The sequence below is a fragment of the Chelonoidis abingdonii genome, chromosome 26 (genome assembly GCF_003597395.2).
Source record: "Chelonoidis abingdonii isolate Lonesome George chromosome 26, CheloAbing_2.0, whole genome shotgun sequence".
NCBI classification, from domain to species: domain Eukaryota; kingdom Metazoa; phylum Chordata; order Testudines; family Testudinidae; genus Chelonoidis; species Chelonoidis abingdonii.
In genome coordinates, this window is record NC_133794.1 from 9,654,136 (window position 1) to 9,679,182 (window position 25,047).

Below are 25,047 nucleotides of genomic sequence, written 5' to 3' on the forward strand. Positions count from 1 at the left end.
CCTGATCGAATTGGCCTTGTCAGCACTGGTTCTCCGCCTGTGAGGTAACTCCCTTCTCTTCATGTGCCAGTATATTTACCTCTGTAGCTGTAATTTTCACTCCAGCATCTGAAGAAGTGGGTTTTTACCCACGAAAGCTTATTCCCAGATAAATCTGTTAGTCTTTGAGATGCTACCGGACTCCTTGTTGTTTCTGTCAGCTCAGTGGCAGAGGGCAGACCACTGGATGTTTAGGTTCTCTCCCAGTCCTCCCCTGATTGTTATGCTGTTTTAGGCTCACCGAGACACCCCGAATCCATAGGACTAGGAAGAATTAACAACCAAGAAGTCACCACAGTCGGAAGGTCACTGAGCACACGTGGGTCCCATGACCTCCAACTCCAGGGGAATGGTCCCCTGCAGTCACATTTGCTTTGGGAAAGGGGGTGGGAGCCTGGAGGGTGAATCCTGCTTTCTGCACGCCCAAGAAATGGGGACACCATGAGCCACATGCCCCAAAGGGACATTACATGGAGGAGACAGGGGACTCCATCCATCCCTCCCCATCCTGGGCAGACAGATCCCCCACACGGTGCCGCTTCTTCCCACCCCGGGGAACCTGGAATTTTTATTTTATTTTTATTATTAAAAAAAAAAAGAGAGAGAAGACACAGAGCTTTAAATGCCCAGGAACCAGGTAAATTCAGAGCCTTCTATAAATAGCCGTCACCTCCGCCCCAGCAGGCCCCTCAGCACTGTCAGTGGTGGTTCTCAGCGCATTTAAATAAAGGTTTCGGGACGATCGGATACAAAAAAAAGCCCGGGGGTGGCAGCGAGGGGGGAGGACAGACAGACACAGCGGGACTGAGGGCTGAACACGAGTGATTCCTTTTTAACCCCGTGATCAACGTGTTTTTTGAAACCAACAAAATCCCCACCCCCCTCCCTCATCCCAAACAATCCCAGGCAGGTTTTACAGGTTGCGAAGGTTTTTGTCCTGTCTGGTAGCATCTCCGGGCAGTGGGTGGAGCAGCCTCACTGCGTGGCTGGGACCGGGGTGGCTGTGCTGGGTGCGATGGGGTCTGTCTGCAGAGGGGGGCCCTGGTCTGTGGGAGAGAATTGACAGGTTGCAGCGCCCCAACCTTTGGATAACAGAAGCGAGGGGGGGGCGCAGCAGCCCTCCAGCCTGCACCTGGCACACTTCACAAGGACAGGATGGAGGTGAATAGCGAGGGGTCCTCACCTCCCTCACCAGCCAGCAGAACGTGCAGGGGCAGGCGGGCGCAGAGCTGGGCAGTGGCCAGGCAGGCTTCCCTGCCCACAGTGCCCCCCAACCCTGACCTGCAGAGGGAGCCATCGAACGGCCAAGCCCAGAGCTCAGCCGGGGGCAGACAGTGGCATCACTCAGTGCCTTAGCACCCCCTGCCCTGCTGCAGAGTCTCACCTGGTGCCAGGACGGCGTTTGGAAGGAGACTGCCCTGCATGGCCGCCACAATGGCTGGACTTTGGGCAGCTGCTGAGGCCAGTCCCGAGACATGAGGCAAGGCAGGCGCGGCGAGCGGCGGTCCGTTGGTCGTCAGCATGCTAGGGTGAATCGCGCTAGACACGGTGACGGGCAGGTTAGGCGAGGCCAGGGCGCCCCCGGCTAGCATGCCGCACGGGAGGTTACCATGCATTGGATGAGCGGGCGTGTTAGCAGGGAGGTTAATACTGATGGAGTCTGCTACGTTACTAGCCATGCTAAATGGGATGGATGGAGGCATTCCGAAAGGCGGAGCCGCCGGGAGATTACCGGGCACGCCGGGGTGACAGCTCACTCCAACCGTCCCGGGGAGCATCTGAGAGGAGGGCTGCTGGCCGGGGAACAGAGGCTGGGCTGGAGAAAGAGAGAAACCAGCGACACGGGGTTACACGTGGCAGTGCAGTCCTGGCCCTTTACAATCCTCCTCTATGGCTGGCCCCAGCCCCGCAAGGCAGACTCAGCGTCCAATCCCTCTTGCTGGGAGGCGGGGTGAGCGGGAGGCTTAGGGGCAGCAGGGAGTGCCTGCCATCACCTGGCACCCTCAAGCCTCAGGGGTAACATCCTGTACCTCAAAATAGCACCTGTACCCATGTATGCACCAGTGCTCTATGGCTGTTATATGGGGGTTCTCAAACTTCACTGCACGGCGACCCCCTTCTGACAACAAACATTACTGCTTGACCCCAGGAGGGGGGACCAAAGACTGAGCCCACCCAAGTCCTGCCACCCTCGGGGGTGGGGGGGGTGCAAAGCCAGAGCCTCACCACCTCAGGTGGGGGAGGGCGGGGGACCACCACCAAAGCCAAAAGGGGGCCTGTAACCTGAGTCCCGATACCAGGGCTTCAGCCCTGGCGACCCCCTTAAAACAGGGTCCAGACCCACAGTGATATTTCATACAAAGGATGCCGTGTAAGGTATCCCATGAAAAGTCAGGACTTGCTGAATCTCCTTGTTCTGTCACAGCAGGTACATCCCCATTGTACAAGGAGTTAGGAGATTTTGCTCCCTGGTTGTTGCTGTGGGTCTGGGAGACACCCACAGCTGGTTCCTCAGTGGCAGCAAGGCAGGTGGCCGACACCCAGACAGGTGTTAAGTGACTATCAGCAGCCACTGGCGAACAAGGGATTGGAAACAGATTTACAATTTAACAGCGTGGATAAAAATCAATGATTTAAAAAAATAAATAAAAATCACATTTTTTTTTTAATTTAAATCGGATTTTTTTGATAAAATGCTTTTTGAGGAAAAAATCTATCAACAGATAGTTTTAATTAGGATAGATACATTATAGCTCAAAGATATCTCATCATGGAATAGGGATTGTAAATTCTAATTCTATAGTATGCAACAATATATTCATAAAATGTTTAAGAAAAGTTTTGCAAATGAGTCCCAATAGTTCATGTATTAGGGTTCCACAGGCTTCTTATGGGGTTCCAGGGGCTTCTGTATAGATTTAGGTTAATCTTTCGATCAACCCAATGGGACTCAGGCTACAAGATACCATCAGAGATGCTTAGTTTTGCAGTTCTCAGACTGTGGATTTGTGTCTCCAGAGATAACATGGTTGTTAACAGCAAAAATGTTTTTAAAGAAATAATATAGAGAGGTGAGAAATAACAGACCTCAGCCCTATTGTACCTCTGCAAATTTGTGTACACAACTCAATCTCTTTCCTCTCCCTAAAAGTGCAAAGTTTCAAAAAGTTCAATGAATAAAAGATGGTTGGGGGCGGAATAGATCTGGATAAGGAGGAATCTGGAGATCAATGTGAGAAGCGAGGGACAAATGCTTGTTTTGTTAAAATATTATATGTTTGCTGTTGAAGAAAAAAATCCAGAATACTTAATGTTGTTGTTTTAGTTCAATAAAACAATGTAAATGTCTGTCTGGTGACGTTCTCCTCCTAATACAGCATGGCAAGAAAACCCTCCAAAGATTAAAGATTAACCTGTTGAATTGGAGCTAGTTCACCTCCCAATGACTTCATAAATATTTGCGCCAATTACCTTTGGTAAATAAAATAACCAATAATCATTCATTTCCTGATATAGCTGTAAAACTAATCTGAAAAGTTTTCAAACTCAATCACTGTTTAAAAATGGATAGTGTGGACCTTCTAAACAAGAAAGCTACATCTACCTCTAGGTTATAACAACCAACCAAAATGCACTTCTATATAGAAAACCCTGATTTAATCAAGTCTTTCTGACTAGTGATTTAAATCAATTTGGTTTAAAACAAATCCACCCTGCAATTTACCAAGAGACAACTGCTCAAGCACCACACAATAGGGACCACGTCATTATCTGCTGCAGCTGGGCACCTCATGACCCCCGACGCTTGACTCTGTTTCCGAGCCAGTATCTTCCTGGCATGTGAACTGAGCGTATAAAATAAGGGACCATGGCATTGTGAGTGCACCTCTCTCCTCCCTCCTACGCTGAAGACAATGAGAAAGGGTGAGAGGGACCCTGAGGCAGACAGTCAAAGGGGGCACGGTGGTCCCACATGCCAGCTTGTACCCTGGTTTCTGGCTGGCTGGTGAGAGGCCACTTACCGTGAGGGCCAGCAGGGGTCTGTCCCTGCTGAGCGGATACTGTGTGCGGAGCCCCCGGCGTGGCCGGTACAGCCTGGCCGATCTGTTCCGTTTGAGCCAGGCTGGGCTGGGGCACCAGGCTGGCCGCGCTCGGCGCCCCTGGGGCCTGGGCCACGGGCATGGAGTGGGCGGCTGGCGCTAAGGGAGCCCCAGAGGACGGGATTGGCTGGGAGCCGGGCGGGAGGGGCGGAGGCGGCTGCTGCTGCTGCTGCTGGTGCATCTGCTGGAAGTGCTGCTGCCTGGCGCGCATCTCAGCATATTTGAGCTGCTCCATGTGAAAGGCCTGTCGGTCTGCCAGGAGCTGCTGTCTCTGGTACTCCAGCTGCAGAGAGGGCACCCGCCAGTCACTTGGGCCAGGCTTGTGTGGCACTGCCCCTGGACAGCCTCCCCGGCCACCCCCCTTGGCTGCATGCCCTGTATGGGTCCTTCTGTCATTGGGATCTCCCCCTTTACTCTGCCCAATCCAGGATCCAGGCTCTCCACAGCCCCCCACTTCACATAGCCCCACTTCCGTGATCACCAGGCCCCAGATTGGATCAGACTGGCTGAGGGCTACACCCCCAGACTCCGGCATCACCAGGGCATAGGCAGAGGCTTGTACTCCAGCTAACAGGGTCAGATCCCTTCCCCAAGCCCCATCAGCTATGACCACCACTAAAAGTCCCTTCAATACCGATTCTTTCTTCACTTCCTAACCTGCAGTGTCATGCCACGCTGATGTGTGATTGGTTAAACAGCTGTCATACCCCACCCAGAGGTGGCTGCATCTCAGCAGTGGGTGATCCTATATAAACAGCTGTGCCCCACCCCAGAGGTGGCTGCATCTCCGCACTAGGTGAAGTGCGCTCTGTGTGGGGTGGAGGGAGCTAGAGCCATCTGTGCACCCCCGGGGCCTCACTCACTGCCTCGCGCTCCCGGTCCATGATAGTCTCCAGCTCCTCGAAGTGTCGCAGCTTGATCTCCAGCTTCTTCATTTGGGTCTCCACCAGCAGGGCCACCAGGGACTTGATCTTGCGCTCCTCCACAGCGGCCAGGTGCTGCACGGGGTGGAGCAGGGGAAGGACGGGGTGGGTTAGGGCTCTGGCACGACACAGCTCAGAACCTCCACTAGGGCAGCAGAGGGGTGACCATGGGGCATTTCTGAGTCAGGAACAGGAAGGAAGGAAGCCACCATGGCAGTAGGGAGCCTGGGTGCTTTCCTGGTGCTCATCTGCCCCCCAGGATTCAAAGGGAGAGCAACTGGTTAGAGCAGGGGGGGCTGGGAGGCAGGACTCCTGGATTCTCCCCTGGCTCTGGGAGGGGAGTGGAGTCTAGTGGGTTAGAGCACAGGGGGGCTGGGAGTCAGGACTCCTGGGTTCTCCCCTGGCTCTGGGAGGGGAGTGGGGTCTAGTGGGTTAGAGCACAGAGGGCTGAGGGTAGGACTCCTGGGTTCTCTCGCCGGCTCTGGGAGGGGAGTGGAGCTGGTGGGTTAGAACAGGGGGGCTGGGAGTCAGGACTCCTGGGTTCTCCCCTGGCTCTGGGAGGGGACTGGGGTCTAGTGGTTATAGAAATGGGGTCTGGCTCAGGCTAGGATCCAAGGCTCCAAGTCAATCCCTCCAGCTCAGCCCTGTCCATGGAGCGCTCGGATCAGAGCAGGGGCGTGGCTGGTCCTGGGCCCTCACCTTGGCCTTCACGGCAGCAGCAGCCAGGGCAGCAGCAGCCGCAGTGGACAGGTTCCCTTCGCCGATGTCTCGCTCCACCTTGGTCTTCCTCTCACCTTCTGCCTCAGCCAGGTCCTTGGGCACCTCCTCCTGGCCGTCCTTGGGCTCCTTCTCCTTCTCAGCTGGGGCCAGGGGAGAGAGACGGGTGGGGAATGAGGGCTGGGTGCTGCTGCCATTGCCCCCCTGGGCGAGTGGGGTTGGGCCTGCTGGGGGGCGGGGAAGGGAAATGTAGGTTTGGCCCTGGGGAAAATCAGGGAAGGGGCTGGCACCACTCAGATGGGGGGAAGAAAGGGAGAAAACCCACCCCACTGCCACAGTGGCCACATGCAAACTCTCCTTCCCCTGCTCTGCCAGTGCCCCTCAATCCCAACTCGCAGCCCCCTCCAGCACTGGCCTCTCCTGAGCAGAGGCTGCTGGCTTGGCAGAACCCATCCCCCTGCAAGACTGGATCTTAGCCCCCGGCTGGCGCGTTCACCTCCTGCTCTGCCCGGCCGTGCGGCGCTCACCCATGCTGTCACCGTCGCCCTTCTCCAACTCCTCGCTGTCCCCCTCCCTGCCTCTCTCCTCCTCTTTCTTGGGTGCTTCGCCCAGCTTCTCCTTTGCTTCCTCCTCCGCGCCTCCTTCCCGGGGCTCCTGGATGGACGGATGGAGGGAAGGATGGGACTGACGCAAAGGTCCCGGGAAAAAGAGTCCTCTGGTCTGCCCCGATGGAACGAGAGCTGCCCCCTGCCCCAGCCCTCCTGGGCGCAGCCGCCCCACTGCCAGCAGGGCGCCCCCCAGCCAGACAGGACCAGCCCTGTACAGAGAGACCACTAGGCATGAAGGGTGGGGGGATCTGTCACCTCAGTGGTTCACTTTTCCCCGTCCCTCGCTCCCCCCAGCTCCACGCCCCCCAGGGCTCCCCCCAAAGGCACAGGGTAGGATCATGCTTCTCTTCCCTTCTGTCTGTACCTTCAGCTCCTTCTTCTCTTCCACCGGCTGAGTGTCGGCCCGCGTCTCGTCAGCGCCGCTCTCCTCTGGGGTGTGGGGGCCGGACAGAGACGGCCAGGTCAGAGTGTGAATGCAGGGCTCCCCCCACCCCCCAGCAATGACAGTCACAATGATGGACTGGGGAGAGGATGCGCTAAAGGGCATGGGGTCGCCTAGGGCGCCGGCGCACAGCTCCGGGCTGCATTCAGGCCAGGGGCGGATTCTGCACTGCTGCCGGACTGAGACCCAGCCAACTCATTGCACAGAGGCCGCCCCGCACTCCCCAGCAGCAAGTCTCAGCTGGGCTCACGCTGGGGCTAAAACCAGCAGTGCAAACTCCACTTGGGCTCCCCAAACCCAGCGAGCGGATGGGGCTCACAGACAAGCTCCAGCCCATGTGGGAACATCTGCACTGCTGCTTGGAACGCCAGAGTCAGGCGACTTGCTGCCACAGACGGGGAGGCTTCCAGTCACTCCCCAGCCTGGGCCAGGCTCACCAAGAGGGAAAAGGCCCCGTGGCCCATGCCCTGCCTGGAGCCAGCTCGCTCCCATGCCCGACGGCCAGATCGGAGCCAGACCCCCTAGAGGGGAAAGACCCTGTGTCCCCTTCCCCCGTACTAGCCAGTCCCCCATCCCTGAGGCAGATTGGAGCTGGCGTCCCCTAGAGGGGAAAGGCCCCATGGCTGGATCCTGAGCCCGCCACTGAGTCCCGCGGGGGTTCTCGCGTGCACATGGGAGGGAGGCGGTGGTGACGACGGGGTCCCTTACCCTGAGCCAGCCGATTGAGGGTGAGCTCCAGACCGGAGGCCAGGCCAGCTCTGGTCTCCTGTGGCTCCTCCCCTCTTCGCTCATTACCCTTCCTACTCGCCGCGCACGGAGCAGCGTCCGACGGAGGCGAGATGGCGGGCGCCTCACGGGCCAAGGCGCGGAAGGAGCCTCGCTCACCCCCCTCACCTATTCTCTCCGGCTCGTCGGACGTGGTCCCCGCGATCCCACTGCTCTCCAGCCCGAAGGCCGGGTCGGCCTTGCCCGTAACCTTGGCCGCCTCCTCCACCTTGCGGACGTGAGCTTCCACCAGTGCCGTGGGCACCTCCTCCTTCATCTTGGAGAACTCCTCTGCCAAGCACAGCCCCGGGTCAGATCACTGGAGCGGGATGGGCACCGCCCTCCATCCATCCCCCTATGGTCCCCGGGGAGGGGCCGTGCCGAGTAAAGGAAATGTGCCCTGCCTGGTGGGGTGGGTGCCAGGATAATGGACTGGACACCGTTCTGAGCCCGTGGACGTTCTCCCTGCCCCACCAGCATCTCCTTGGGACTGGGACAGCATCTGCAGCACCGCCAGGAGCAAGAGACTGAGCACTTGGGGGCTGGGCGCAGGCTGGTGAGCCTCCAGGCATGGGTTCGAGGGGGTGGCTCGAAGGCTCTCAGGTGATCAGACTGCCCGGGCCTGGGTCATGCCGCCTGGCTAAGCCAGCGTGGCTGGGACTGACCCAGGGGCTGGGCACTGGGGTTCCAAGCGGGGGCGGGGCATTACCAAGAGCAGACTTGGCCGCTGCGGAGGCCACGCGGGGGTCCACAACGGACGCCAGGAAGGCCACGGTGCTCATGACGGGGTTGCCCGACTGGCTGAAGGGGATGGGCTGGTAGGCCAGGGGCCCGAGCGACGCCTCCGAGTCCTCCAGGTAAGGGTCCTCGATGGGCAGGCGCAGGAAGTGGAGGATACACTCATCCTGGGTGCGGCTGCCCACATGCTCCGACACCTTGTTCCAATCGTCCTTGTACATCTCCAGGGCCTGCAGGGGGAGGATGAGACGGGGAGCCAGAGGGGTGGCTTGGCTGGTGCCAGCCCAGGACCGTGGGGACCCCCCGAGAGCCCTCCCCTCTCACCTCCAGCAGCAGCAGCGTCTCCTGCTCTGTCCACTCCCGAGTGGCGCTGGCGGCGGCTTTGCTCTGCAGGGAGAGGAGATGGTGGGCGTGAGAGCGGGCAACGATGGCACGATGACAAGCCCCGGGGTGGGCAGGGAGCCGCTCACTGCCCGCGCCTACCTTGGAAGGGACATTCTTTTTGGTGTACATGTCCGTGCGCAGGCCGAAGTTCTGCAGGTCTGTCGGCTTCTCCTTGCCCTTGTCGGGGAAGCTGAGCATCTGCTGGGAGGCCGAGGTCTGCTGCGGAGAGAGGAGGGGGCAGTGAGCCACTGCTGGCTCCCCTATGCTGGCCTCTCACCCCCACTTTCGCCTGGCGGCTGACTCCCAACGGCTCAGCCCACGGGCCAAGGCTCCCTGCCTCTGCCCCGTATTGCTGCTGCTCCCAGGGTCGGGGGCTCTGACTGAGGTTCCAGCTCTAGGCACTGGAAGGTCCTGTCACCCAAACCTCACCCACTTGTCTACAATCCCACCCCAGCAGCAGCACAATGCTTCAGAGAGAGAGAGGCAAATATCCCCTGCCCCTTTCCCCTGCTGGGCTGTCCAAGGGCAGAAATTCCTTCCTGAACCCTTAGCAGCTCAGCCCCTGAAGCCTGATGACCCCCACCTTCCTCACCACCAGTTAGCCCCCTGCTGAACTCTGCAGCGGTGAGTTCCACAGCTCTCCAGGACACAGCGAGGAATCCACGTGCCCCCTTGCTTCTGCACTCGTGCCACTCGCCCTCTCCCGCTGCAGAGATGATTCCCGGGAGTCCACCTACCAGCTCGGGCTTCGCTTTCGCCACCTCTGGGACCAGGTCCTCAATTTCTTTGCTCTTGCGGCCGGCCTTTGTGTCGCTGTCGCTCTGACGACCCTGAGGGGACAGACAAGGTCGCGGTGAGCGCGCCTGCTCCCTAGCTTAGACAGAGATGGAGGGGTGAAGCGTATCCCACAGATCAACGCTCTCCTGCCACAGCGGGAGGCGCTGCTGCCCACGCACAGAGGGACTGGCTGGCTGCAGGCCCTGAGCAGAGCACAGCAGCAGAACAAAGGGGGGAAGGGATGAGCTGCCCCCTCCAACAGGGGGAGAGATTCTCACTTTCTCGCCCTACCTGGGGTGTCTTGGGCTGCAGCGGCACCAGCCCCGAGGGGGTGTCGGCCAGGACATGGAAATGTGATGTAGGGGGAGGTCCCATAGGGGTTGGCCGACTCTCCGCGTCCACCTGGTAGTTGATCAACCCCCACTGCTCCAGGAAGGCATGGACCCTGCAGAGAGCAGCGGGTTAGATCCGGCCCCAGCCCCCCAGATCAGCCCCCCAGCTGCGTTGTGCCGGTGGGAGAGACGGATGTTTCGGAAGCCTGACTTCGTCCAGGCCCCTCTCCTCTGTGTGGAGGGGGCTGGGCCAGGCGGTCAGCCCTGGAGACCAGAGCTCGATCCAGGGCCAGCTAACTCCCCCCATCCCCACCCGGCCTGGCGGTCGCTCTGCTGCCCAACCAACCGCATGATGGCGCAGACGTCCCCGGCCAGGTTCCGGCGGCAGGCGGTGGAGGTCAGGTACTCCTGGGGGTTCAGCCGGTAGGTGTCGATCATGAAGTTGCGATAAGCCAGGTATCTGAGGAGAGGGGAGGGTTAGCACGAACCAGGGTGGGTGGGAGCTCCGGCATCACTCTGCATTCAGAACCCACAAGGCTCAGTAAGAGATTTCACGCTGGTGGGGAGGGGGGTCTCAAACTCATGCGCTTGGTCAGCATCACTATCCCCCTGACCTCAACAGAGGGGGAAACTGAGGCACAAAGGCAAAGTGACTCAACTGAGGTCCCAGTGGCAAACAATAGAACCCAGGAGTCCTGGCTCCCAGTCCTGTCCCCTGCTCTAACCACTAGACCACACTCCACTCCCAGAGTAACAAACAGAACCCAGAAGTCCTGGCTCCTTAGCCACACCCCTCCAGCTCTAACCACTAGACCACGCTCTGCTCCCAAAGCCGGGAACAGAAGCAAGTCCCAGTTCTCTCCCCACCCACCAGTTTTGTTTCATGCCAGCTGCCTGGAGAGCGCCAATGCCTGCAGCTTTCACAGGGCTTGGGGGCTTATGGGGACTGCAGATCCCAGCCTGCAATGCTCCACCCGGGGCCTGCTTGCCCAGCACGCTCAGCCCCAGAAACCAAACCCACTCCTGGCCTGGGGCCACTCCCCTCTCCGTGCAACAGGTCCTCAGTGTTGTCTCTGGCAGCCAGGGGCAGCTCTAGGTATTTTGCCGCCCCAAGCATGGCAGGCAGGTTGCCTTTGGCACACGCCTGCGGGAGGTCCCTGGTCCCGCGGATCCGGCGGCACGCCTGCGGGAGGTCCGCCGAAGCCGTGGGACCAGCAGACCCTCCATAGGCATGCCGCCGAAGGCAACCTGCCTGCCACCCTTGCATTGACCGGCAGAGGGCCCCCCATGGCTTGCTGCCCCAGGCATGCGCTTGGCGTATTGGTGCCTGGAGCTGCCCCTGATGGCAGTGCCATGGACAAAGCACCTGTCATAAGTAGATAGGTAAGGGTTAATTTTCTTTTACCTGTAAAGGGTGAACAAAGGGGGAACCAAACACCTGACCAGAGGACCAATCAGAGACCTGGATTTTTTTTAAAAAGTCTGGGAGGGAACTGGAAACTCGGGGTCTTTTTGTTTTCCTCGGCTGTGAGTAAACAAGCCTTTTCTTCTAACTCCATTCTTTCAAATATTCTACTATCAAGTGTGAGTACAAAGGAAACAAAGTAATAGGCTGTTATGTATTGGTTTGTAATTACATGTGTGTTGATTCTGCTGGACTGGTTAATTGGGCTATCTTTTAAATCAGACTGTTTATTCCTATTTCTTATAAGCCATATCCTGTATTGAGTTTCTTAATGTAGAGTTTTGCTATATGTAAGTTCTTTCTTTTTATATAAGTTTTCTTTTTAAAAAACTTGTGGGAGTTTCTTTCCTAGTGAGGCAAAGGGGAGAGGAATTTCTGCGCCCGAGCTCTGTCTACCTCTGTGTGACAGGCTAGGGGGAGGGAGCCCCATGCTGTGTTTACTTCCTATTGTCCCAGGGCGGGAACAAGCTACGGGGAAAAAGTTATAGGGGAAAGAGGGAGAATCAAACTCTGTTCTCTGGTGTTTAGGTTTGTCTCTTGTGGAAGACGGAACAGGTTTCTGTATTGTGATGTAAAGAGATTACATCAACTCCCTCAGTTGTCAGAGCAGAACGGCTGAGAGGGAGGGGGGAGGGAAGGTAGATAATTCCCTTGCCGGTAAGACTCAGAGTTCTGAGTCTTGGGGGTCTTTCCAGGGGAAGTTGGGGAGGCCAGAAAGGGGGTCCCCCAAGGAATATTTGGGGAACCCGGGCTGATAGGAGCCAAAATCCTATCTGGTGGCAGCGAGATAAGAGCCAAGCTGGGTATAAGCTTGGGGGGAGAATCATAGTAAGCACCCAGATTTTGGACGCTAAGGTCCCGATTTGGGACAGACGCTTACCACAGCACCGGCGTGGGGGGGGGCTAATGGATGGGGATGGGGGAAGCAGCCTTACATTTCGGGGGTCTTGGATTTGTTCTTGCCGTTGAAGAACTCGGGCAGGGCTCTGCGCTCGATGGCGTGGACGCTGCGGAAGAAGCACAGATGGAGGCGTTAGAGCCACGGGTCTCGGAACAGGGGATGGCAGGGAAAGGCCCCCCCCGGTACCTGTTGTAGTCGAACCAAGCGGCATAGCTGGGGATGATAATATGGTGAGTCTGCTCCGTCACATTGTCCTCATGCAGGTCTGGGTTCTTGGCCTGCTCCCCTTTGTTCCCCGCACTGTTTTCCTCCTCATCCTGGAATCAGACAGCCGCAGGTGAGTGGGGGGCGCCCCACAGGCTCGCCGCCACCAGGGCTAGCCCAGAATGGTCCTCGGCTCCGGGAGTGGACCTCTCACCCAGCGGGGCACCGGCAAAGGGACTTCGGAGACTCAGCCGAACCAGGGCTCTCACTCGGAGAGTCGGGAGCCCTGCGGGGCGCCTTGCGACCCAGGTACCCCAGCAGAGACCCAGAGAGCCGCCGGTGCCACCGCTGGGGCGCAGGCAGGTCCAGCAACGGGGGCAAGGGGCGTTTCCAAGGGGGAGTGGGAGGCTGTTCCCAGGACAGGGGGCTGGGGTGTTTGAAAGCGGAGGAGGGGACAGGTGCTGTGGGGTGTGCCAGGGCTGAGTGACGCCAGGATGGAGAAGGGCAGAAGGGGGTGCAGGGCAGAACGGGGCAGCAGAGAGGGTGAAGCTGCTGCTCCTGCCCTAGTCTCACCTTGCCAGCGGTCTCCATGCTCTCATCCTCCTGCTCATCTGGAAGGGAAGGGAGACAGATCAGCGATCAGGGAGCCCATGCCAAGCAGGCAAAAGAAATGTACCCACCCTGGACCGACGCCCTCCCTCCTACGGGGCCCAGCTGGGGACAGACACAGCCAGGCCGCAGCATGGAGCTCGTTCTGCCTGCCTCCGCCATCGGGGAAAATTAACCCCTCGGGGCAGGGAACGAGACATTGCCCCGGATTGGCAGGAGTAAGCCCCAAAGTGCCTGGGAGCGTCCCTCCATGCTCACCACAGGGCGACTGCCAGGGGCTTCAGACAGAAGTGGCCCATCTCTAGCCGGGGCCCCGTTTCCTTGCTAACAGAGGTGAGGATGCTCAGGGGGTCCTTACCCAGGTCGGTCATGGTGCCCCCCTTCACGGGTGCAGACTCTGAGTCCTTCTTGGTGTTCACTGTACCAGGGAGAAGGGGAAAGGCTTTATTGGGAGGCCTCGACCTTGGAGAGAGACTCTGCCCGCCCTCCCCAGCTTAGCAACTTGCCCTGGGCCCGGCCAGAAAACGCTCCTGGCTATTGCAGCCTCAGTCTCTGCCAGCAGGGGGCACTACACAGCATTAAACAGGAGCCCTGGCTGTGGGTCCCAGCTATTCCAGCCTCAGCCAGCAGGGGGCACTGTAGGGCGCAGGGTGGGAATGGGGGCTGTGTGAGGCACTGACATTTACTCCAGTCCCATCCTCCCCCACAAAAGGGGCACTACAAGGGGTGAGGTAGGAGCGCATGCTGTGTGGGGAAGCTCCCAGCCTCTCCCCCTGGGGGCGCTGTCGGGCTCTGGCGGGACTGCTGCCCAGACCTGTTTTGGGCAGCGTGACCTCCTCCATGTTGGGGACGGGGGAGGGCTCGTCCATGTCCTTCGTCAGGTCCTCCTGCTCCTCCTCGCGGTGTCCGCGCTTGGACTTGGTGTACGGGGTCGACGGGCTGAAGGGAAGGAGAAACCCAACACGCCCCATTGCTGACGGCTGCAGTGGGCACCGGACGGCCTGATGGGGCACAGCCTGCTCCAAGTTCACCAGCCCCGGGGTGGGCGCTGCCAGAGCCCCTTTGCCGGAAGGGCCAGGAGCAAGGATGGCCACAAGGTTCAGACATGAGATCACTGGCCACGCACCCAGTCCCGCCCCAGCAGAATCCCTGAGGGGGGGGCTGGCGCCGGCCTCACCCTTTCTTGGCGTTCTTCTTCTTGGCCTCTGGGGTCGGGGACGGCGAGGGTGAGCGCTTTCTCTTTTTGTAGTTCCCACCCTTCTTGTCGCGCCGGTCCGAGTCGGGGCTGTTCACCTGGGGGGGCAGAGAAGTTCATCTGCACGCTGCTCGGGCCAGAGGGCGGCCAGGCTCCAGCTACTCTTCCCCCGGCCGTTTATTTGCCCTGGCTTGGCTTTGCAATGGGTGACCACACCCCAGGGCCCCCAATGGCTGGCAAAGCCTAGCATGTGCCCCGGGATGCAGGCAGCAGCTCCCTCCCTCCCACAGGTGGAGAAACTGAGGCACAGACTGGAGTGATTTATAGATTCCAAGCCTGGAAGAGCTCACTGTGATCATCTAGTGCCTTATTTCCAGCTTGAACTGGCTACTGCCCCTTTCAGCCATCCGCTCGTGTGAGGCCTCTCTCGGCTCGACCAACGAGCCCGTTAGCCACCAGTTCCTCCCCACGCAGCTACGTACAGACCAGGATCAAGTCACCTCTGAACCGTCTCTTTGCTAAGCTCAACAAGATCGAGCTCCTTGGGTCTCTCACTACAAGGCAGGTTTTCTAACCCTTTAAACCATTCCCATGGCTCGTCTCAGAGCCCTCCGCAATTTTGGCAACAGCCTTCTAGAATGGTGGACCCCAGAACTGGACACGGGATTCCAGCAGCGGCCACACCAGTGCCAGATACAGAAGGAAAAGAACCTCTCTGTCCCTATTCGAGATCCCATTCATGCATCCCAGGATCGCATCACCCCTTCTGGCCCCTTCACTGGGAGCTCGCATTCAGCTAATTATCCACCACGACCCCCACATCTTTTTTTTGGAGTCACTGGTTCCCAGGAAAGAGCCCCCAGCCTGTACGCAGAGTCGGCACTCTGTTCCTAGATGTGTACAGTAACTCATTTAACGTTGTCCCACTTAACGTTATTTCAATGTTACGTCCCTGCTCAATTAGGGAACATGCTCGTTTAAAGTTGTGCAATGCTTCCTTCTAACATCGTTTGACTGCCCGCTCGTAAGATCCTGTGGAAGAGCAGTGACTTTACAAGGGAGCATTGTGCAAGTTCTGCTTCTCTGCCTCCTCCCCTCCTCCCCAGCGCTCCCCGCTTAGGATTTTCTGGGAGGAAGGGGCAGAAGCCAGGAGGTGCTGTCTCTCCACTCCTCCCCCTCCCTCCCAGAAAGTCTTAAGTGCTGCCAAACAGCTGTTTAGCGGCATTTAGGACTTTGCGGGGGAGAGATGTGGCGTGCTCCAGGGAGGAGGTGGAGTTGGGGCGGGAAGAGGTGGGCCTGGAGTGGAGAGGGCATAGGAAGAGGCGGCCTGGAGCGTTCCCAGCAAAATCCAAGCCTGTTCTCCAGGAAAGCTGCCGCTGCCGCGGTGCTTCCTAGTGCCGTTGCCTGCAGCAGGCTGTGCCTGTTTGGGGTAAGCCAGGGGCACCTCCCAACCACAGTACAGTACAGCACACAGTGTAATGCCTTTTGTCTGCCCCAAAAATATGTTCTTGGAACCTAACCCCCTGTATTTACATTAAATCTTATGGGACAATTGGATTCATATAACATTGTTTCACTTAAAGTTGCATTTTTCAGGAACATACCTACATTAAGTGAGGAGTTACTGTACTTACATTCAAGCCTGGTACAGCGTATATCAAATCTACATACTGACTCAGTGACAGGAACAGAACCCAGAAGTCCTGACACCCAGTTGTCTACTCTTTCCATTAGAGCAGTGGTTCTCAACCAGGGTATGTGTACCCCTGGGGGTATGAGAGGTCTTCCAGTGGGGACGTCAGCTCATCTAGATATTTGCCTCGTTTTACAACAGGCGACAGAAAAAGCCCTAGCAAAGTCAGGACAAACTACAATTTCATACAGACAATGACTTGTTTAGATTGCTCTGTACACCGCACACAGAAATGTCAGTATAAGATTTCTAGTCCAGTCGATTTTAGAATTATATGGCATTGTTCAGTAACAGTGCGGCTGAGACACTTTTGTAGTTTTTTGTCTGATTTTGTAAGAAAGTTGTCTTTAAGGGAGGTGAAACTTGGGGTCCACAGGACAAATCAGACTCTGAAAGGGGGACAGTCAACTGAAAAGGTTGAGAGCTACTGCACTAGCCCCCTCTCCCCTCCACAGCTGGGAGAACCCAGGCGTCCTGGCTGCCAGTCTCCTGCTCTAAACACAAGCCCCCACTCCCCTCCCAGAGCTGGGAACAGAACCCAGCTAGGATCTTACTTCGTCAGTGAGCGTTTTGGCAGAGATTTTCTTCCTGCGGGAGACAGGGCTCTTCTCGTCGGTCACCTCATAGTCTTCCTCGTTCATCCACTCGTTGAAGGTGTCCATGTCGAGGATCCACTTGGCATGGACCTGCAGGGGCAGAAAGGGCCCAGTTCTGGGGGTGAGTGCCATGGGGGAGGGGGAAGGAGAAGGGAAGGATCGTTCCCCATAGCACCAAATGGTGCCATGAGGAACAGAATGAACCCGCCCAAAAGCTTGGTGGACAGCCCATGCATTCGGGGGACAGGGTAATTAAGACACCCCAAATCGACTGCACAGGAATTGGGGGAGGTTCCATCAGGAGGCCAAGGCAGAGCAACCAGCCTGAACACGCTAAGAGCACAAGTGTGTGCAGGAATCTGCTGAAATCAACATAGTGAGAACCCAGAGTCAGGGCCCAGAGCCCACTGGCCCTCCAAGGCCAGTGGTGAGCCAGCCCCGGCTCCGTTTACACAAGTCCTAGCCAAGGGAGCCCCGTTACCTTCCGGGGTTTCTCCGGGGTGGGCGCGTCCTCGACAGAAGCTTCGATTTCACTCGCAGGGATCCAGGTGTCGTAGCTGTGGGGGAGGAACACAGGGAGTGCTGGGGAGGCTGCGTGTCCCCCACATCCCACGCACATCCCCTTGGCAGGCCTGGCCCAAGCGCTGGAGGGGCTCGCATGCAGCTCCCCATGCTGCCCCCCAGCACGATGGTGCAGGGCAGCTGATCAGCCTGGCCCTCTGCCCTGTGTGAGACACGGTGCAGGACGCACCTCTGGGGGCTCCTGTGGGCGACCGCAGGGGCGAGGAAGGGTGCCACACAAAAACTGAACGAGAACGTGCAAACCCAGTTCTGCATCCTGGGGCTGCAGCCAGGCTGAGAGGGTCTCTTGAAGGTGAGGCCCACTCCCCTTCGTCTCCCACTCACCTGTCTGGGAAGTAGCCCCAGTGCAGAAGGACCTGCTTGTCTCTCTTCATGACAGGTCGAACCCATTCTTCTACGAGAGACACAGAGGGGAGTGAGTGGTGGGGTGAGACACAGAGGGACCTCTGGGGTCCCAGAGGCAGCCCGGGGGTGCAGCTCTGGTACCAAATCAATGCCTCCTGGATGCTACCAACTCCTGTATAATTCTAAGACCTCAGCCTTCTCTCTTTCATCTAGACCTGCCTGCCCGCCAGCCAGCAGGGGTAAAGGCTATAGACACACCAGCCACCTTCCCCACCACCGCCAGCTCCGGGCAGTGGTGCCAGGCACTCTTTAGGACAGGAAGTGAAAAGCAGGGTCCTGAAGCCAATGGAAAGTGCCAAGGCAATTCACAGAGGCAGAACTGAATCGCCCAGCCAGACCCTACACCTCGGCTCCCCAGGGACAAGGCGTGGTCAGTCCGCATCTGTCGTCTCCTCTGGGAGATGGTGTCTCTAGCCGCACAGACCCCCTGGCACCCCGCTAGGGCACTGCGTTCAGTGTCAGAGCTGCCATTAAAGAACTATCTGCTCCCACTCATTGTATCAGTCCAGCTGCTCTTCCCTTGCGAGCACAAGCTACTGGCTTCGCGGTTCACCAGTCCCTTCCCTGCAGGTCTTTAGGTCATTCTCCTCCCAAGAGCAAATCCCCCTAGGGGCCATTCCCTGCACGCAGCCTGGCAGTGGGTCCGACCCCGCTTTGTGCCCCAGAGTCAGGCAGCTGCCCCCCTGCAGATGGAGCCCCGCCAACCCAGAACGCAGGTTCACGATCAGCTATCAGTGCTAGCCTCTGACACCCACATGGCCTGAGCCAGGCCCCAAAGAAGCCAATGGGAGCCGGATTAGACCCAGACTCCCCCAGCCTGGTCACAGAGGCCGGGAGGAGTGCATGTGCTGCCGCCTCACCCTCCTCTAGGTTGCTGGGGACCGGGCAGACGACATGGGAGGCGTTGTTCCGATCCTCAGTGACCGTCCCCTGCAAGGAGATCAAAGGAGAGTGTCAGAGGCACGGGGCAAATGGCGGAAGCTGGGCCTGGCACCCTGGAGCCGGGAGACACCCATCCCCAGGCAGATGAGGCAGGCGTGCCCACGACATGCCAGCCTCCACCTGGCACAGAACTAGCCCCACGGGCTCCCACCTACCTGGTGCCGCTTGATAATGTCCTTCAGCTTGCCCAGCAGCTTGGGTTCGATCTCCTGGTGCAGGAAGATGTTAGGCCGGGCCAGGCAGTTGTTCTGCAGGAGGAAGAGGGAAGCGGAGCAGTGAGGGCCAGGCAGGGCTGGGGGACAAGGAGCCACTCAAATGGAGGGGAGGGGGGCGACCAGGCCAGTTACCTGTACCAAGGATTTCTCGATGGTCATGAACATCTCCACGTTGCGATCCATCCGCGAAGGGTTCTGGAAATCGAAACGCCGCCTTATTGGAAGAAAAGAGCGACTCTCATGAAAGCCACAGCTCACGCCTCCTGGATCAGCCACCCTTCCAACCCTGTCTTGGCCTGGACCAGGGGATGGGAGATGATACACTGCCTGGACCCAACACCTGAGCCCAAGCCACATGGTGGTGCCATGGGAGGGCTCTTCGCTCCCTGGGAGGGGGGCAGGGCATTGCCTGCTGGCAGCGGGCGCTGGATCCACAGGATCCTTCCTCTGATCGGACGTGTCTGCGAGCACAGCCTGGCACCTGCTTCCTGTGGTGACGGGCACTTGGGAGTGGGCACTGGACTGGGTCCTGCTACACCCACCCCACTGCTGGGGCTGGCCAGCCAACCTACTCCCTCTGTGGAGATTCATTCAATCAGCCTCCGGGGGGGCACCATGCACCACAGCTCGTTACTGAATCCCCTCCCCAAATCCATGCCCCCTGCCAGGATCAGGACTGGGAGCCAAGAGCTGCCCCCCATCCCATAGACACCACCCAGGCTGGCTTGACCCCCAGGTTCACAAGAACAAAGTCTGGCCCTTGAAGGTCCACAGTGCAGGTCCGCGAGCCGAGGGCAGCACTGCCCCAGCAAGGTGCATCCGCTGGTGCACGGGAAGCCTGGTGGGGGGACCTGCCCACCCCCTAGCCCGAGTGAACCAGGAGACAAGTGGGCGGGGATGAGGGCAGCTCACCATCCTTGGTCGCTCTTGAATTTATAGGCTGCAGCAAGGATGTGGCACAGGGATCCTCCTGCTTTGAAATCCAAGAAGCATTTTATCTGCAATAGAAGGACAGGGGAGGATGGGAGAGGCTGAGCCGGCGGGCCAGCGAGGAGTTAAAGGGCACAAGCTGTCTCTCTCGGAGTCAAGGGTGGCGCCCCCGAGACACGCTGACAATCCAGCCCCCATTCCAGCACCTCCTGCTGGGTAACAGGAAAGGCAGCACCTCCCTGGGACCTGCGTCGGGGGGAGCCTGGTCTCGGCAGGCGTGGATTTCACACGCAGAAATCCCCCATCACCAACCCGTATGGCAGGGTGATGGCGGCTGGCATGGAGCAGGCTGTCTCTTGCCCAGGCCGCCCCCCTTGGGGTGTGCAAGCGGACAGGTTGCTCCGTTAAGGGCCATCCCCCTCTGCCCCATACGGCTCGGCCGGGTTGCGGCACTCACCGGCAGCTTGGTGAGCGGGGCGTTGCTGACATGTTTGCCGAAAACCTCCTCCTGGAACTGGAGCAGCTGCACCACCAGGCTGGAGAGGGACTTGTTGGTGGGAGGCTCTGCCTGGATGTACTGTGGGAAGAGCAAGGGAGGTTGCAGCGGGGCTGTGACACACTGCGCTCGAGGGCTATTTCAATAACAGAATGGGACCCAGGTGTCCTGACTGACCATCTCTTGGCTGGCCTGGACACACAGCTTGTTCCCTTAGAAGAAGATGGAGGGTCAGCAGCAGAGGACTTGACCGTGAGCCAGGCAAAGCTGTGCGCAGTGCTCAGGTTGTGTCTCTCCTTCCTCGCAGCTGGCAGCCTGGATTTGTATTTTATTTGCCATTCCACACTACCTAGAGACCTTAGAATGCCCAGTTGAAATACACAAAGGTGAGGAAGGGAAACCAAGGCCCCGAGAGGGAAAGTGACTTGCCCAAGGTATCACAGCCGGTCAGTGGCAGAGCTAGAACTAGAGGGCAGGTCTCCTGAGTCCCAATCCGGTGCTCCACCCATCAGGCCACCCGGCACAACCTTTCTGCAATGGGGGTGTGTCTGCCAAGCACACGAGAACCGATCTCCGTCAGCCCATTACCGTTCTGAGCAGCCGTCCGCGGACTGGCAATGAACAGCTCTTGGGAACACTGGCCCTGCCAAAGCGGGCCGGTCCCCCCAGTGTCCCCTCTCCAGCAGCGGTCAATACAAGTGCTCCAGAAAACAGACGAGAGCGACTTTTTGCAGCCACTCATGGAATATGGCCCATGGGGGATGTTTTGTCCCAGACCCTCCCAGTCCAAGGCTGGTTATCCTTGAAGTAGGAAGGTTTGTAGCCCTTTTTGTCTTACTAATAGAGCTGTGGACATGCTCAATAGCTAGAGGAACAGGAAAAAAACCTGCTAAGCTCTTGGCCTCCACAAGACCTTGCGGCGTGGAGTTCCCCAGGCTAATCATGCCTTGTGAGTAAAAATATTTCCTTCCATTGCTTTCAAATATGTTCCTTTTGTTTCACTGGATGACTCTCCGCTCCCCCAGCTCTTGTCCAAACACGAGAGGGAGGAGAGAGGCATCCACTCGATCTTGTCTAGCCCATTCGTCACATCATTCGTCTACCACGTCCCCGCACAAGGACGAACCGCTCCGTTCTTTCCGCTCTCTCGGTGGTCTGTGCTCTGCCTAGATTTACAGGAATCAGATGTGCTGGGTTTTGCAGGGCTGCCAACATCTCCGTTCAGCACCTAAATACCCTTGAGGACCTGGGCCTTAGACCTTATATTGGACTGGTCTACCATCCTTCTAGTCCTGTATCCCATCTCAAGTCCTGACCAGCAGCAGCTTCCCTTAATTCAGTTTGGACAAACGCAAGGCACCTTAACCCTAAGGAGAAGAGCTGTGTCCTATGAAACTCTCACCCCTGCTGCTCCCCGGGCCCCCCAGCACAGCCCCAGCAGGTGGGGAGAACCTGACGGGGGCGCTGGCTGTGATCTGTCCTCTCCTCGGAGGTGACTTTTGTCAGCCTATGCACGTCTGTTTTTAACACAGGCAGCAGTGGGTGCATGGTCCGTGTGTCTGTACAGGAACCCAGACTACAAAGAAATATACAAGCCGATCATATTGGCCCTTCCATCTTCAAAGCACTCTACAAAAGTTCGTTCCCTGAGGACGATGGGCTCCGCTGGGCAGGACAGCAGACAGGAATTGGCTTCTGCCCCTGGCCTGAGGAATGGCTTTTACTTCACCTTTCTCTGGGCCTCTTTCTCCTCCCACTGCTTGTGAAGACTGTAAGCTCTTCGGGACAGCGACTGTCTCGCCATGTGTCTGTCCTGCACCCAGTCCGTCGTTTGGGTTCCCCCAACGCTACTGCAATAATCCACACCAATATGCTGCATCTGTCTCCAACTCTGGAGTGACCCAAAGCAAATACCCCATGGGGCGGTAGCGATTGGGACAAGCCCGAGGAGTCCTGTGACACCTTATGGACTAACAGATGTATTGGAGCATGAGCTTTCATGGGCGAATCCCCACTTCGTCGGATGCATTTCAAGGGGTGGCCTGGCATGCAGCCATATTCACCGCAGCTCAGAGGACAGAGCTTTTAGCTGAAGGTAACTAGGGAGGGGAGCAGCGAAGGACATAGGACTGGCCACGCTGGGGCAGACCAATGGTCTATCTAGCCCAATATCCTCTGACAGCGGCTGGTGCCAGGTGCTTGAGAAAATGAACAGAACAGGGCAATTAGCCAGTGACCCTATCAGCCAGTCCCAGCTTCTGGAAGAAGCTCAACCTTGTGGGGGTGGGAAAAGGCAAATTCCCAGGGAGCGAGTGAGGGTCAGGTCACAGCCTGTCACTCCAGACCCAGGAGCTGTCTGGTGACTCAGCCACTGGCTACAGTCGGAAGGTCAAAGGTAACAGCCTGGGAACCACAGCCCCTTGCTCTTTGCATGACAGTGGAGGGATCCAGCGGGCTAGAAGGGCCAGGTGGGGCTGGCAGGACCCAGCCCACGAGCCTTATGCTGAGACAGCAGGGCACGTGGCTGATTTATCGTAACACTAACGCTGCCCCTACAAAGGGTAGACTCCTCGCAGCCCGGCTCCGCTGCAGCTCCCGGGCAGAGGAACCGGTGGTTTCACCAGGGAAGAGCGATCCCAAGCCATTGGGGGGCTGTTCTCTCAGTAACTTTCACTCCATTTTCAGCTTCTCGGGAGACAGGACAGCCTTCGTCTGGGCAGACGCACTTGGGCGAAAGATGGGGACGGATGTGAGGGGGGACGGGGTGTCATCAGCTGCTGGGCAGGGTGCCCCCTCGGACAGAAGGGACAAGGTTGACAGCCAGAGTGAATGAAAGAGCATCTACTGTGCCCCTACGCACAGGGTAGGAGGCTAAGGGGGACCCGGAGCCCTTCCCAGGACAGCTGCGGTTGGGTGGGGAACAAACTCCCTTCAGGAAGAGGATGGGCTGTGTACAAATCGGATCAGCTGAGCTGGGGGGAGTCGGGGAGGATTGGAAGGGAATTAAGGGTGTTGGAGGGGTCAGTGGGGCTGAAGGGGATGAATGAGGGGGAGGCAGGGCCAGGAAGGGGGGACCCAAGCAGCTGGAAAGGGGGCTGCAATGGATGAGGGGGGAAGGGATTGAATGGGGGGACAGAGGGGGCAGGAAGGGGTGACTGGAGCCTTGGAGATTATCCGGGCCCAGGGGGGATTCAATGGGATCTGAGGGGCTGACGGCTGTCAGTGGGGCCCAGGGGTCAGTGAGAGGTGGGCACTGAGTGGGGGGCTGACAGCGGAATTGGGGGTCAGTGGGGCATGGGGAGCTGAGGGGCTGAGGACTGGGGGTGCCAGTGGGGCAAGGGGGGCTATGGGAGGGGGCTGTCAGGGGGACGTGGGGTGGAGCCCGAGTCGAGCAGGCTGGGGACAGGTGGCCGCGGGGGAGGTAGGGGCTGTGGGGGCCGAGCCGGGGATCTGGGCCCAGGGGCCTGCCGGGGAACCCGGGGGGTATAGGGGGCCGGTGTCAGGTGGGGGCCGAAGCTGGAGGGCCTGGGATGGGAGGGGATCCGAGCCCGGGGCAGGGACGGAAAGGCGGGGCCCAAGCCGGGCGAGGGGCGGGGGAGACCCAGGGCGAGCGGGGATTTCAGGGGGGCGGCGCGGGCCGGAGCGAGGGCCCGCGGGGCCCGGGGCCGAGCGGGGGGCCCGGGTGGGGGGCGGGAGCGGGAGAGCGGGGGGCGCGGCCCGGGCGAGCGGGGCGCGGGGGAGGCCGGGGGCCGAGAGGGGGGCGCGGGGGGGCGCGGGGCCGGGGCCGAGCGGGGGTCCGGGCTGGGGGCCGGAATGGGGGGCCGGGAGCGGGGGGGCCGGTACCTTCTTGTAGTTCTTGCCCAGCAAGCGCGCGCGCTGATCGAACCTGGCTGACGGTGTCTCGCGGCCTCGTAGTACTTGACGTTGGGGCCGATCGTCCTTCTATCCCGACACCGCGAATCTCCCCCGCGCGCGGCGCGCCCCTGCCGCACTAAGCGGGCGGGCCGGCCGGGCCGGGGGCCCTGGGGGCGCGCGGAGGCCGCTGTGCGCCCGGGGGGGCTATGTGGGGCCCGGGGGCGATTCTGGCGGTCCAATGGCGGGGTCTGTGGGGCGGGGGGCGCTGTGGAAATGGAGGATGACGATCTGGTGCTCTGCGGGGGGAGAGCGTGCAGGAGAGGAGGTAGAGAGCCAGCTGAACATGGAGGAGTTACACAGGGGGCTCAGGGGGCCCGGGGGGCGCGTGGCTTATGCGGGGTGCGCTGTGGGCCCGGGGGCTATGTGGGCGTCCGGGGGGCTACACTCGCTCGGAGCACCAGGGGGCGCTGTGGGCTCAGGGGAGGCGCTGTGGGGCCAGGGGTGCTGTGGGCCGGTGGGGGCGCTCTTCTTGGTGGCAGGGGCTTGGGGGCCGGGGTCTACGGGTGCATCAGGGAGGCCTGTGTGGCCTTAATGGCTGGGGCCAGGAGGGGCTCATGTGGGGCTTCGAGGGGGGCTGCTGCTGTGGGGCCACGGGGCGCTTTTATGGCCAGGGGGGCTATCTGGGTCAGGGGGGGCCTGGGGGCCGGCGGGGCCCGCTGTGGGGCTCCAGGGGAATGCGCGTGGGGCCAGGGGGGCTCTGTGGGCTCGGGGGGGCTCTGTGGGGCCCGGGGGGGCTATGTGGGTCCAGGGGGGCTCTGTGGGCTCAAGGGGAGAGCGCTGTGGGGCCAGGGGCGGCTATGCTCGAGGCCTGCAGCGCCACTGGGGGCTATGTGGGCTCATGGGGGGGCGCTGTGGGGCACCAGAGGGCGCCCATATGTCGCAACGCAGAGGGGATGTGGCGGCCACAGGAAGGCACTGTGGCCGGAGGCGATCAGAGGCCATAATGTGGGGCCTCAGGAATGCGCTGTAGGGCTCAGGGAGGCGCTGTGGGGCCGAGGGGGCTATGCGGACCGCAGGCGGCCCGGGGGCTATTGGGCCGGGGGGCCGCTCAGATGGGCAGCACCGGGCGAGGCG

The 25,047-nt window shown here is 59.3% G+C and overlaps 1 protein-coding gene across 5 annotated transcripts; it reads right to left on the reverse strand.

The window, feature by feature from the left end:
- Nucleotides 1-578: 578 nt before the first annotated feature.
- On the reverse strand, nt 579-24,047 carry SMARCC2 (SWI/SNF related BAF chromatin remodeling complex subunit C2). Of its 5 annotated transcripts, none has more exons than XM_075061105.1 (29): nt 23,902-24,047; nt 20,020-20,139; nt 19,545-19,630; nt 18,765-18,846; nt 18,573-18,665; nt 18,336-18,405; nt 17,395-17,464; nt 16,970-17,045; nt 16,447-16,578; nt 14,182-14,297; nt 13,819-13,943; nt 13,363-13,422; nt 12,969-13,006; nt 12,378-12,508; nt 12,226-12,297; nt 10,172-10,285; nt 9,785-9,938; nt 9,454-9,546; nt 8,816-8,935; nt 8,657-8,719; nt 8,304-8,562; nt 7,724-7,885; nt 6,752-6,816; nt 6,307-6,433; nt 5,762-5,922; nt 5,003-5,137; nt 4,062-4,422; nt 1,772-1,855; nt 579-1,085 (listed from the first exon to the last, which is right to left on the reverse strand). In XM_075061105.1, exons 4-29 carry the CDS (start codon nt 18,813-18,815, stop codon nt 1,015-1,017), a joined length of 3,003 nt encoding a protein of 1,000 aa, XP_074917206.1. In that variant the 5' UTR covers nt 18,816-18,846; nt 19,545-19,630; nt 20,020-20,139; nt 23,902-24,047; the 3' UTR covers nt 579-1,014. The 5 variants fall into 5 exon arrangements, with proteins under 5 accessions (XP_074917206.1, XP_074917205.1, XP_032641427.1 ...); XM_075061104.1 differs by having other exon boundaries at nt 1,424-1,855; XM_032785536.2 differs by having other exon boundaries at nt 1,424-1,855; nt 7,538-7,885; nt 8,816-8,932; nt 23,902-24,042.
- Nucleotides 24,048-25,047: the final 1,000 nt, after the last annotated feature.